This window comes from Nymphaea colorata, chromosome 1 (genome assembly GCF_008831285.2).
Source record: "Nymphaea colorata isolate Beijing-Zhang1983 chromosome 1, ASM883128v2, whole genome shotgun sequence".
NCBI classification, from domain to species: domain Eukaryota; kingdom Viridiplantae; phylum Streptophyta; class Magnoliopsida; order Nymphaeales; family Nymphaeaceae; genus Nymphaea; species Nymphaea colorata.
The window spans coordinates 35,589,443-35,603,161 of NC_045138.2; the positions used below are offsets into that span (position 1 = coordinate 35,589,443).

The 13,719-nt window shown below is 39.6% G+C and overlaps 2 protein-coding genes across 3 annotated transcripts; both read right to left on the reverse strand.

Moving 5' to 3' along the window:
• Positions 1-461: 461 nt before the first annotated feature.
• On the reverse strand, positions 462-4,424 carry LOC116246460 (AP2-like ethylene-responsive transcription factor At1g16060). 2 transcript variants are annotated; one of them, XM_031618351.2, is made up of 7 exons: positions 3,883-4,424; positions 3,696-3,778; positions 3,550-3,558; positions 2,823-2,911; positions 2,541-2,665; positions 2,328-2,404; positions 462-1,124 (listed from the first exon to the last, which is right to left on the reverse strand). In XM_031618351.2, exons 1-7 carry the CDS (start codon positions 4,077-4,079, stop codon positions 592-594), a joined length of 1,113 nt encoding a protein of 370 aa, XP_031474211.1. In that variant the 5' UTR covers positions 4,080-4,424; the 3' UTR covers positions 462-591. The 2 variants fall into 2 exon arrangements, with proteins under 2 accessions (XP_031474211.1, XP_049932995.1); XM_050077038.1 differs by lacking the exon at positions 3,550-3,558 and having other exon boundaries at positions 3,883-4,415.
• Positions 4,425-7,891: 3,467 nt separating this feature from the next.
• On the reverse strand, positions 7,892-13,719 carry LOC116246459 (uncharacterized). The gene is made up of 7 exons (XM_031618350.2): positions 12,831-13,719; positions 12,459-12,557; positions 12,160-12,270; positions 10,115-10,240; positions 9,553-9,690; positions 9,239-9,457; positions 7,892-8,867 (listed from the first exon to the last, which is right to left on the reverse strand). The coding sequence occupies exons 1-7, from the start codon at positions 13,341-13,343 to the stop codon at positions 8,541-8,543; spliced, it is 1,533 nt and encodes a 510-aa protein (XP_031474210.1). The 5' UTR covers positions 13,344-13,719; the 3' UTR covers positions 7,892-8,540.

A 13,719-nucleotide genomic window follows, 5' to 3' on the forward strand; every position in this document is an offset into this window, starting at 1 on the left:
TTGGTCCTGAACCATGTGCAGAGAAATTAATGTCCGGGTCCACTCATATGTTGTCCGCCATCTGAGTGCCACTGGAATAACGTTAAGAGTTACTTGTTTAATAAAGTGGTCAGAAAGGAAACAAAACGAAGCCATTTACAAAGAACGGTAACTTGAACACGAAAAGTATGGACCTTCGTATAGAATGGGCAGAGGGCCTACGATAAACCAGTCTGGTGGAGTAAATTTCTTGATGCGAAGGTATCTCAGGGCAATAATGACCAAGGTGGTTTTTCAGAAAACATTTTAAAAGTGTCATGAATCATGATATTGTGATATTAGTGCAATAAAAAAGTAAAACAAATTGGCTCCGACAGTTTTCTTCCTCATTATGCCTTGATCAATCGCTCAAAAATATATGGCTTGATTTACAGGAACTGAATGCATCGACCATACCACTGTATTCGTCCATTCAACAGATTAACACAATAAAACTGACGACCAACAACCAATCCCCATTTATGATATCAAGTTCAACGCAACGAGATTTGACGAAATTTGTCAAGTACAAAAAGAACATAAATGAAAATTGCTACCGGTTGCAGTCCAATTCTAAGAGCAGATGCTGATGGGACAAGGAATGAGGACAGAACTAGGAGCAGCCATGGGATCCACCAATGCATACTCCACATCCTTATCAGTACCAAGGAGGAACTCACTGTCACACGCACCACTCGGGCTCTGGAAAATGTCCTCGAAATTTACACCACTGTCTTTATCTCCAGTTCTGTCCCTGATATCCGTTTTCTCGAATAAGAAGTCCAGGTTCTCTGGAATATCGGTGTCACTAAACAGATGATGAATTTCTAAAACTTCCGTTCTCTCATTCATTTTCTCCATTATCTCAAACTGAGCATCATCAAGGGCAGAGTTCACAGTACTGCTGGAAGGGCATTCTCGGTGGGAACATTTGGACGTAGTGGCCTCCTGTTGAACGGGCAATGGTGGGGAAAATTCATGGGTAGCACCAAATTCTGAAGGCAAATGTCCTCTGTAATTACTTATATCGAAGTTGGTTACCGCATTTGGTCCTCTGTATTTGATAGCAGCAACATCGTAAGCAGCGGCAGCTTCTTCTTCAGTACCTACATAAATGGAAAGATATACGTAATTGACATGCATAATCAGTCGACAAGCAGTCTTATGGATCAGTCAGACTGTACAAAGTTTGTGATATGAGCTTCCTGGATGAGTCCCCTGAGCCAGCAGTTTAAGTTATGACACATCTGAAAAGGAAAAAAAGCTTTCTGGAGAACCAAACCTAGTTTGGGAAAAACAGGGTGAACGAAAAGTTACGATAGACATCAATTTTTCTGAGACAAGCCAGGGTTGCTTATAGTTGGTAGAATCCATGAAAGGTTTACCTTCTCTTTTCTTATCTAATCTGCCTGCCTAGGTAAGAAATTTTTCCCTTTACTCCAAAAGAGAAAAACAACGCTATATCTGGAATCATTTAAAGGGACCTTTTGCTTGGTCATAAGAACTTGGTGTGCACTTGCCTAGAGAACTGGCTCAAAGCTTAGAGCTTGAAGAAAGCCTTTAATGAATACTTGAAGTGCCTGTCTAGTGACAAAAAGACGCAGAAAGGAAACTTTTTTAGTGCAAAGGAAAGAGTCTGCTTCCGACTTCTCTCCAAAGGGCCCATCTGTTTCATGCAAAATGAGGAGACCCAGTTCCGTGGGATTCACATTATGTTCAAGAAGTTTCTGCCAGCCTATCAGTCCCATAAAAATCGTTCTCCAAGAAAGGGGCGGGGATGCATCTCAGTAGCAGTTTCTGGGTGGACAAAGGAACCAAACGCTTTTTTTAAAAAAAAAAAAAAAATGAACGGTCTAACTTCCGTTGTTGATTCTTTTCAAGCCCATCTGTTACCGTAAAAAGAATACGTCCTTTTCAAGACAAGCTCTATAATTTCGGCTAACTGCTCAATAACTGCAACTACCATCCTTCGGCCGCTTTCTGCGTTTTCCTTGTCGCTCTCCGCGGTATTTCATTGAGACAAAGCTCCATAACTGCGACGGCCAACTCTCGCGGCTGCAAGTGGTTCGAATTTGATTTGAAGATTTTGCCAATTGTTAGTCCGGCTCTAGCCTAATGTCCCCATCCATTTGCGAACCTCTCCCTCGTCTGCTCGTGTCCCTCTCCGCCATTAATTCTGATAGAACTTGCTTTAATCACTGTGCCGCCGACGGTGGTGGCACCCAATCCATTTCAAGGTTCCGGATATATATATATATATATATATACAGAGAGAGAGAGAGAGAGAGAGAGAGAGAGAGAGAGCATACTAAAGGTGCCCAAATAAATATATTTGTGGCTGGAAACACGCCCAATTCTTGCTTCCCAGCGTCCATTGTGATGATGCCTAGATGATAAATAGGCAGGTGAAGTTAGAGATGAGATGAGAAAACTATTTGAAGATTGAGTGGAACACAAATATTAATTAATGTTGCATTTTCTGTTCGTTTGGTTATATAGTCGGAGAGGGTTTCACCATTCACCTGGCTACGCCGCGGTATCTTGAGACCCCCCTGGAGAAGCCACTGCTCCTCCTCCTCAGGGAGGCCAAGTACTCTTCCTTCGTCATGCTCTGCATCTCCTTTGACTCCTCTGCGTATTCATTTAGCTGCAATACAGTTCAGTTCATTTTCTATTCAAATTTTCATTTAATTTCTTCGGTAAAAATGCACATCTACGAGGTTATGTCGTTGTTTAAGACGAACAACAAACAGATCAGATCCAACGAACTTATGTCATCAACAACGGCCCAAGAATCTGCTTACAGGAAAATTCAAGGTGGTGCCGACTCCCCAGTATTTAAGCGCGGCCAAGTCGTATGTTCGAGCAGCAGCCTGTTCATCATCGAATGCTCCTGTACATTTCCCCATGCATCCTCATTCTTCAACCACATCAGTACTTGAAGCCAATGTGCATGCATGCACAAACACACACACGCCCAAACTTTTTTTGGTTGAAAAAACTATTTTATTTCTTCATATTATTGAAAAACACATTTTCATTTGAAAAAGAACTTGGGATTTTTATTTCTCCCAAGTACAAATCTTGTGTCCAGTAACTGAGCAATATACTGGGTCAGCACTTCACCTTCTGAAAAAGGTCTTAGCATGATTTTCGCAAGTTATGTTTTTAAATTACCCTGACTACCAAGTCTTAGGAGGACAATATCTTGGCCGATTTGAGACATAATTAGAACTTTGGAAAAATACATGGGCACTGCGTTTAAGAGTGAAAAAGTTGCAAAAATATGAAAAATCTGATGTAAACTTTTTAATACTGTCAAAAGCAACCGCTCCCCGTGTGGTTTACAGAAAATCAGCATTTCTCAAGGAAAAGAAGTAGAACACGTCCTATTTTCCAAGCTTTTTCAAATTGAAAAAACAATTTGGATAAATTTCCTCGAACCACTTTGCTATTTAAAACTCATAAAAGCAAACGATCAATTTGACCGAAAAAGGTAGCTTTGAAGGCAAAAGCATGCATGCCACTTACCCAGGTAAACTGATCGCCAAAAATGACCATGGAACATTCAAAAAGGAAGAAGAAAAGGTCAGTGAAAAGGAAGCAGCAATGGCGTAAAACGAAAACGAAATTCTGAGAAGAAAATAAGGGAAAACTTCTCCTTGTAGGAGTCCTACCTTGTTTCCCCTTCTTGTTCTGCTTAAGATTCCAAGCATTCTTGTCCCACAGATGAGCTTCATACCTTCCTGTCCATCTATGCCTAAAGAAGGATGGAAAACACATGCAGTTAAATGTTTCGACACCCGCGAGAGAGACAGAGAGATCCAATGTGCATGCTGCCGAAGATGATTCTACAGCCTATACCTTGTTACTCCTCTATAGATAGAACTCCTTCTTCCTGTGCTATTGCATGAAGGACCTCTGCCTTCTTCAGGACTAGTGGCATCATGAGTCCTTTTCGCACGCTTGATTCTGGTGGTGTGCCCTGCAGCCTGCTGAGGATGGTTCTGATCACCTCCATTAATGGAGGTTGGTGAAGTGCTTGAGTTTGATCGCTTCATCTTCTTTGGTGGTCTTAGTCTAAGGGCCTTGATTTGGTGACCTGATCATATATCACTTTGCCAATAACGAAACAAAAGGAGCGTTCTTCTAAAGCCTGCTTAATGTGGGAGATGGATGCAACAGTCTTGACCATGCAGGCCACAGCCTCCGCTTCCGAGCTTCCTTCTATGATCTGGTTTTCTTTTTCTGGGTACTTTTTTCTTCCGCTGGTTCACCTACTTGTTCCACCAGAGAGAGAGGGGAAGAGAGAGAGAGAGAGAGAGAGAGAGGAGGCCTGGGTGGCGGTTTGGACGCACCCTAGTTTAAATAGGAAGGGAGAAGAGCAACTTTTTTAATGCAACGAACACTTGGTGAGAAGAACGCCATGCTCCCAATGGGAGTCCAGCTCCCCTAGAGAGAGAAAGAGAGAGAGAGAGGGGTTGGGTGGCGTTTTGGAAGCATCTTGGTTTAAATTGGAAGGGAAAACGGCACCTTTTACTGACACTTGGTGAGAAGAAAGCCATGCTCCCCGTGAGAGTTCAGTTCCTCTTGATGCATGCACTCTCTCTCTCTCCGTCGCGCACGCTTTCTCTCTCTCTCTCTCTGTTTTTTTCACATATATGTATATGAGCGTATAAGTTTTTGCTTTGTTGACGTTAATTTACACATTCAATCTTAAGCAAGTGAATTGAAAATTAATATTTCTTATGAGTGAAATTAAACACTTGCATGCCATTATTTTAACAACACCTTTGTTTTCAAAAAACATTGCGAAACTATAATCAGCGTTTGGTTGTTTAATTGAAGAACGACATTCATAATGACATCATGTTTCATGTAACAAGAATATGGTGTTTTTACAATTTCTAATGGCACCGATACCTTTTATCAGTTTTTTTTTTTTTTACCTCAGCTCTGTTTGTAGTCTATGCATATATAAATTTATCTAAATAAATACTGAACCTTTAATAGGACGTAGGGTCAGCATCTTCTAAACTTTTGGTTTTAGTTAATAAGTTGGTAATCACCGATATGAGAAAGTGATTCTTAAAGTGGCATAGACATAGAAAGATGACGGCAGACCGGATCATGTCGACTGTCGTAACTATTAAAGGTCAACAACTACCATGCTGTCTACAAAGACGTAATTGCATAAATTTTCAATCCAATTCATACCCGGGAAGACATCACAGGGAGACGGATTTTATATGAAATCCTTTTTCTTTCAATAAACAACAAATGTTGCCAGGCAACACAACGGGAACCAGATTAAGACTAAGGTCAACGGACTTTCAGTGAAAAAATAATATGTCAATTGCCAACCCAAAACTCTGGATGTGCAACTGAAGGAAATCAAACTATCAATCAGATTCAACATCATAAAATAACTGAGACCAGCCCAAAGAAAGATCAAGATCCTAATTCCAAAAAAGTTCAAATATATCCATTTGTTGTGACCGTTATGACAATTAGTTTATTTCCCTCATATTGGATGCTCAGTTATACGCATTAAAAAAAAGAAGACAGTTGTTTGAGCTCTCAGGTTCTAGTTTCTATGCATACATATATATATATATATATATATAATAAATCTTAGCTACCCAAAATATGAACTCCTCTTCTTCTTTTTTCTTTCAAATGATAGTGAGAGGAGGAGAAAGAAAAAGTTGGGAAGAAAGATGAGAAAAGGTGGGTGAGAAAGAATGGATAGCAAGGCACATGGGCAAGTGAATTAAGGTGGGGCACGGCTCGGCTCTTCAGGGTATGTATAAGCACTAAAGGCAGGACGAGAAAAGAATAGAATGAAGGGCGTGTCCGATCCACATGATTAAGATACTATATATATATTTCAAGCGATCGAGGATTCAGAGTTCCTTCTAATTGAAAGATATGAAATGAATGATTCCACTGTGATCTATATTCATCTTAATGTCAGACTTTCGACTTTTGTTGTTTCTGTCCATTCCATTTAGGACATGGGCTTTATTTCTGTAAATGCTTTTGTTTCGCCATCTACACTCTTGTTTTTGTCTTTGTGACAGAGATTGATCACATGCCCAAGAAAGGTATATATTGTTGCCACACAAACTAGTGCGTGTACAAGAGGCTGTGTTTATTCTTGAAGCAAAAGTTTCAATTGGGAAAAGAAAAATAACGAAGAAACATTGCAATGCTCTTTGTTTTAAGAGAAAGGGCTTGTGTTGCCATGCCGAGAGACTTTCGGTAAGAAATTTTCCGGAGATAGGAATTTTCCAGTCAGCCAGTTTTTTCAGAATTTATTCAATCAGAAAAGATTTTTCGTTTGGAGGACGTAGAGAAATAACTGTCAAAGGAAAATATCAAGAAAAGAAAAAAAAAATAAGGGAGCATGTGATCCTCTCTCGTTTAAAATTCTCAAGGTTTGGGATTCATGAATTCAAAAGCACCATACCTTCCCCCTTTATGGTCTCAAATCAGACTTTTCCTCGAATCTCTCGGAGCAGAAAACAAACTATTTCACGCAGTGTTACATAAATTTGCCTTAATTTTTTGAGTTGAGATTTAAGCAGATTAAATGAACAGTTTGCTAATGTTGTCACTGCCAAATAACCCTTAGGTCTAATAAACCATGAATTTTACTATGAATCTTTCACCACGTCAACAAAAACATGCTACATCATGTCGTGAATAAGAAGTAATCAAACAAACGCTACAAGGTTTTATACTTTTTAATTGTACCCAGATCTATGGGTACAACCAACCAACTGCCACCTAGTTGTACGGACGCAAGTTGATGAGCAGTCTGACCTAAGAGGCCCAGCCCGGTCCACAACTCGCTCTCACTCCAAAAGTTCGGCACCCTAAAGTTATTAATGATGCAAAGAATTTTGTTGGAGAATGATGGAAGGTATCTGTCTGCATTCGGACTTTGTTTGGTGGGAAACCATGAATGTGATGATATTCATGGCCGAGTTTTCAGTTCATGGTCCACCTTTTTCCGTTCTAATATGAAAAATAAGCTTCTTTCTTCTTTCATTTCTTGATACACTTCACGTGCACTGCCATTCCCGTGAATGACGACTTTAAATTTCAGTTTTTTCCTTTTTATGGATGAAGATTAACTCCAACAACTCGGAGACGATACCGTTTGAAAAGTTTATACAACAAAGTAGCCAAGGCTTGATTTAGAATTTTTCAACTCGACCCTTTACAGTTTTTTGACAACCTAGAGTTTAACAGGACATTTCCATTCAGACTTGCAGGTCAAGGGTCTAGTGGATTCTCTGTGGATACTAGTATGTCTGTATATATATATATATATATCTTTGGCCCTAACACAAGAATATGCCGAAATGACTGAAATATCCTTGACGTTAAAAGGAAAACCCGCCTCTTTTTGACAAGATCAAGCAAAAAGGAATAAGCAATATATCCTTTCCCTGTAGGAATCAGTACTTTTTAACTTAAAAAAACCTGTACCACATTTGTCTTGACCCTTACGCATAACCTAACCTACAAGTACCTGTCGAACATCACTTGTTTCATACAATTTTCATCAAACTCAATTATTTACTTTGAGAAGACATTATGTTTTGACAACACAAAAGGCATAGAAATTAGATTTTTGCTAAATTTTCACATATGTGGTACATATATTACATATATAGGATTTGTGGATTTTTCTGTTTAAATTTGGAGAGAAAAATCCTCCGTCCTCTCACATACATTTTTGGGTAGCTGTGATCAGACACAGCTCAAAATGGCCAGACGATTTCAGCTTATATATATATGTATATATATATATATACACACACACACTTTTCCTTCTGAAATTTTGCTCCATGCAACTATGCAATTTTAACAACACTTGTACATAAGCACGCCAATGTATCAAACTATTTACTACCAATAGAATTGAAAAAGATAATTCACAACAATGTGCACTCCAGAGCATATCCTTGTGACATGTATGCAGATTGCAGATGAATACAAATGTATTTAGTTAGCGAGCGCTATTCACAACCATCCTTCAGATCTAAGCAGAGATGATCCATGATTGACCAAAAAACTTGAGGCACGTTCTTTCTCGCGTTTGAAAAGCTTCCCCACCCTTCCAATGCAAACAAATTGTAGACCCCGCAGATGACCTGAGAAAGGGCAACGCATTTCCTGCAGGAAGGATTCTTTACTGAACATCAATGTATTGGATCACTGGCTTCAATTTGCCTTGGCCAAGAGAGAAAACGCAATCAGGAAGGCCAGAAAAGCATCCGCTATCCTATGGTGGATGTCAGCAATTCATAACTGTTTATCTCCACACACTTCTCCAAACAATTTATATCCCACATAGATCCACATATACGCGTGCACGTGCCCACATAAATAACTACTTCCCTCGTCACTTGACTGACCCAAGGCATCAAAAAAGCACTTCCATAAAAGAAAATGCAATCCTTGGCATCATGAACTACAAGAGTAACGAAATTGCAGCAGCAGCAGTCCTAAAAGATGCTATCAGAGCAAAGTAGCAGCCCTCCTGAGTTTATTCTGTTCCTGAAGATTACTTTCTCAAATAGCAGACGTTCTGCAACCTCTACTAGATGATAGTGATCCTCATCATAACTTGTCCGCACACATTTAGCAACTGTCTCATCTTCAGTTTCTTTTCCAAACTGCTTGATGAGACTTCGTATGACATTGGTGCTCTCCCCTTTTTCTGATGCATCACGTGCGATAGAGAACTGAAAATTCCCTGGTTGTCCTGTTGTCAGGCCAACCACATCATTGCATCGGTCACTCAGCCAATTCTGAGGTTGCTCGTTCAACACCTGTTGTCATTACATGAAAAATACTATATCACCCTTCAATACAATTGTCAAGTAGTACCTTTCACGCGGCCCTCGGGAATGTGCATTTCCATCTGCTCAATCGAATGACGTTCAAATCCATCTTAATCATGTTATGCACTCAAAGTTTTCAAACACAATTTTTCTGCTATAAGAAGAATGATACAATGACGCTACTTTCAACAAAATACAAAGGAAATTTGAGTAGTTTTAAGAAAACAAAGATCACACCATCAAACCAGTTGGCACATGCATAAATGCATGGACTATACACACACATGCGCGCGCGCACACACACACACACACTATCATATGTTTTGTAACTATCCACAACATATTCTGAGAAAGAATACCTCGTAAAGGAAAAGGGGTCCATCTGATGAACTTGCACCATCACAAGGATGTTGTTTCCTTCCATCAGTAAGAGCAACAACAGCACTGCTGCTGTGTGTTGACTCCTCTGGGCATGACAAATCTGAGCTGTCAAATGTTGAAATGGATACACATTCATCAAAATAGTTCAAGGCATCTTCCTCGAGGCGCCTGGACATTTTCTTGCGTTCCATGCTGGTCTGCAATCAGGATTGCTCATTGCAGTATACCATCAAACCAAACAAAAGACATGTATGCCACACAAACAAGAAAGAACAGTAGGATTACGGTTTACCTTTCTTTTAGTTTGAGGCTTTTGCCTTCCTGCTGCCTTTGGCTCAGGAAGAACTTCCTTCAGAATCCTACTAAGCTCTTGGCTGCGCTGCTCTTCAATGGCAAGGTCTGCCTTGAGATTCCTTGTACGCTCCTGGGACTACAGGTATCATCAACAGCAATATAAATGCCCGTTATGACATTGTAGCACTTACGAAGATAATTGGTAGTAGCATGTCGACCAAAATCAGGAATGAGAACCAAATTTTGAAATTGCAGTTACAGGCAAGTACAATAACCAACAAATCACCATGTTAGACTCCACAACACCTAATACATCTGGTTCATAACCTAACAGGCTGACACAAGAATTTGTAGCCCCTTAACTTCCAAAAAATTGAAACATCTCTGTAACCCAAACAACTCCATGTATTTGTTTTTCTTGTTATAATCATTAAGGTGCTGATTTTGAATTAACCTTTTCTGAACACAACATTATATATAGCCTATATTGGACTTAAATGCTTGGTTATGATTACTATCCTGGTGAACAGTGACAAAACTAACAAGAGAAGATTTGTTACCTCAGCAAGCTTTGCAGAATAGTCCTTCCTAATATCAGAAACTAATTCAACTCCATCTGGGCTGACCAGTTTCGAAGCTGCATTAGCAATATCAGAAGCATACAAATTGGGATTTCTCCATATAGCCTGACAGGAACAAAGACCAACTAGTTACTCTACCCACCAAAAAAAAAGTCAGACCACTCTAACAATAACTTATGGCACATTGAGGAGGCGAAGGAGCAAAGAACAGATTAAATTTGACAAGAATTAAGAGCAAACAGAACGCAAAAGAAGGAAGGAATAACCACATCTACAATTCAGACTAGATTTCACAAAACATCGTAATGAGGCCTGCAGATGTTGCTACCTGAAGCAGGACAGAAGGTACACTTGACAACTTAAGGTTCGGTGAGTCACTAGTAACCATATGCAGTGACACAGTTACTAGCTATCGCCAATGCACTCATTTCTTGCACCATAATCATTAAAACACCTTCAACAGCCATAATCATTAAAAAAAAGTATCATATTGAACCATTAAGAGTCAGTTATTGATGTAAATAGATAATCCAATATCAGAAATCTACTCCCGGCTTCCTTCTTTTCTTTGGCAAGGCAGATTTAAGAAAGCAATTTCAATTTCTTCCCAATGAACTACTATTTAGACTAGATACAAAATATTTAAACAAGCAAACTATTTGAATATCTCCTTTTTATTCCTGCTTAATATATTTTCTGGTCCATTGATGTTATCTACTTAGCTAATGAATAGAACAAGCCATGCTAGCATTACATCATAGAAAATTTTAATTCCATGTGGATGGAAGAAAGAAGGAAACCTGCTTGCATTTGAATAAAAGGCATCCATGTGCCTCCTACCACATGATCAAGCTAGGGGACCGTACCTTTCAGATAACTTCTTCCCTTCATAGTGTATCATTTTCTTTGGTTTATATTTTTCAACAATTTCAATATGTTTTGACTGTGATAAAACTACTATTACATGGTATTTTTCATCTTTTTGTGGCTCAAGGATCATCATTCATCTGAGCTTGGCTGCTAGTTCATCAGTAGATAAGAAAATACTTAGCCATAGAGCCATGTTTGCCGAAGATTTAACATTTCTTAATATTGACAAGGTATTCAATGCCTTAATTTTTAGCTTGCAAGGCCAAACATGTTTCTTTTATTAACCCCAGTAGAGAGGCACTAATAGTGTGATGTTCATTCACTTAGGCAGGGTCACAAAATGAAGTTACCAAATCAAAAAGTAGAGGCAAATGGAGATGATGAAAGCTAAAGCAAGATATGTGCATCAAAATATGCCTTGAATGTGAGAAACATGAGGCCTTTCAGGATGCATAATCAAAAGCAAGAAAGCAGCAAAAATGGAACTGATGGGGAAGTAGCAGAAAAGAAGAATATAAAGATGAAGCTTCGATTTTTATTTGAAGGCAAGAAAGGAAGCAAGTAGGAACATGAAAAAAGGATAAAATCTACACTCTGTTTTAAACAATACATAGGTCTTTTAATAGATAACACCTTAATACAGTTTCGAAGAATGAAAGGGACTCATCTTTAGGAAAGTTATAGAATCAGAAAGCTCTCAAAATAATTATGACATGTGAGACAATTGTGCAATTTTCTGCTTTCAGAGCAAACAACAGAGGCTTTCGAAGCTTCTAAACCAATAATTACAGAATAAAACTATTTCAGCCGCACCACATTCACTGGGGCAACTCAGAGCTTACAAATATCAAGTTTTGAAGCAGAAATTTAGCAAAAAAATATATATAACAATATGATCCTGTGGTCCTAACACGTTCGTGGACAAAAAAGAATTCAATACATCAGACGTGACAGTTGATTTTCTCTCGAAAACAGTAGAATAGCATTTACATTGAATTGAGAATCTTTTCACAAATGCGACCGAATTTTATGATATTATGCACATTCCTTAATCGTGTGCACCTAATATCACATCATTTGACGAGGACATAACCAGCAATAAGTACAAAAAATCAGTCCCTTTAAAGCTGCAAAGAAAAGTAACGCCAACATACATTTTCAAGGTCCTGCCTGACTTCAAAAACAGCACGCCTAACTTCAGACCTAACAGTTTCATGTATGCCAAGAGCACCAGCATCGCCGGTAGGATGATCATGCTGAAAAGTCTGAAAAAAAAGAAAAGAAAATAAAAATCACATAAAAGATATTGACTATTGACTCTTGGCCATGTAACAGTAGAAATGAGGGAAAAAACATGGTTACATATTTATGTTAGCCTTTCAAATGCCAATTTTCTTCATAATTACTAAACTTCCTAGGCATGAATGCAATATTTTACAGACAATTTTCCCACCTTCATTTGTTCGAATACCGCCTTAATCGTCTTCTCTTCTGCATGACTGTAAGGAATTGCGGATACACTTTCTTCTGAATCTGATGTTTGCGCAGACCGCTGTCATGTTTGAAGGAAAACCATCTTTCTCAGTAATTTGCATGAATTCTGATATACAACAACCAAGAAAACATAAAGAGAAGAAGCTTTTCCACTCTTCATCTTAACACCAGAAGCCTCAAACTTGAAACATAGAGGAAGCAGAAAAACACTTATCCAATGAGCACCCTTCTTCACCAAACACTCTCCTACTTATACCTTCTCTAGAACAATTTTGACTCCAAACAACAGAAATAAAGAAGCGCAATCAAACTTCCGGAACTTGAGACCAACCTCAGGATTTCCGTAATGGCCGCGAGAAACAGAACGCTGTCTTCTCCCTGTATCTACCCTCGAAACGCTCCGACTTGGCGCCTTCACAGAACCGGCACGGAAAGGCTCCCTCCTGCAGACGGACCGTCCGCGTCTCTCTCCGTCACCAACGAGCCCAGAACTAGAACCAGGTCTACTACTAGACGCCCCACTAATCGCTCGACCCATCCCACTATCCAGGGTATCTGCCATTCCCCTGATTCCGACCACGTCCATCGACTTGGGCGACTCCGGACTCGAACTGGTCGAGCCGAAGAGAGGATTATCCCTCTTATTTGCGAAATCTAAGGGACTCGGCCGCGAAAGATCAATTGACCTGTCGCGAGGAAACGCGCTAACGCTCCGAGACCTCCTCATGACCGTCTTCTTCCCCAGCTCGTCAGGATTCGACCTAGCTGAATCGCCATCACCACCACCATCCTTTTGCAGGAAGCTCCCTCGTTTGGACGTCGACTTAAACGCAGAAACCGCCATGCTTCCTTTCTGTTTCAGCGAAAAGAAAGGACCGAGATTGAAACTACGGAATTTTTTTTGTGGGGAGTCCACAAATGGTTTTGACAGATGAAGAAGGCCTAAGATACATCGAGGCTTCCCAGAGATTCGGGATAGATAAGAGTGGTGAAAACGATTTACTTTGGTGAAACATGCTGGTTGCTGCACAGAGCTAACAAGGTTTGCAACTAGTTTTTTCACTGCGATTAGGAAGAATAGGAAAGGGATAACTCCGATATGGGTAAAATAGGTAGAAATTTGAAACGCTCAACGGGTCAATGCAGAAGAAGGTTGGCGCTTCTCCAGAAGGAGAACGTACGTTACGAAGGCGGAAATTCTTTCCTCGTTTGCTACGGCT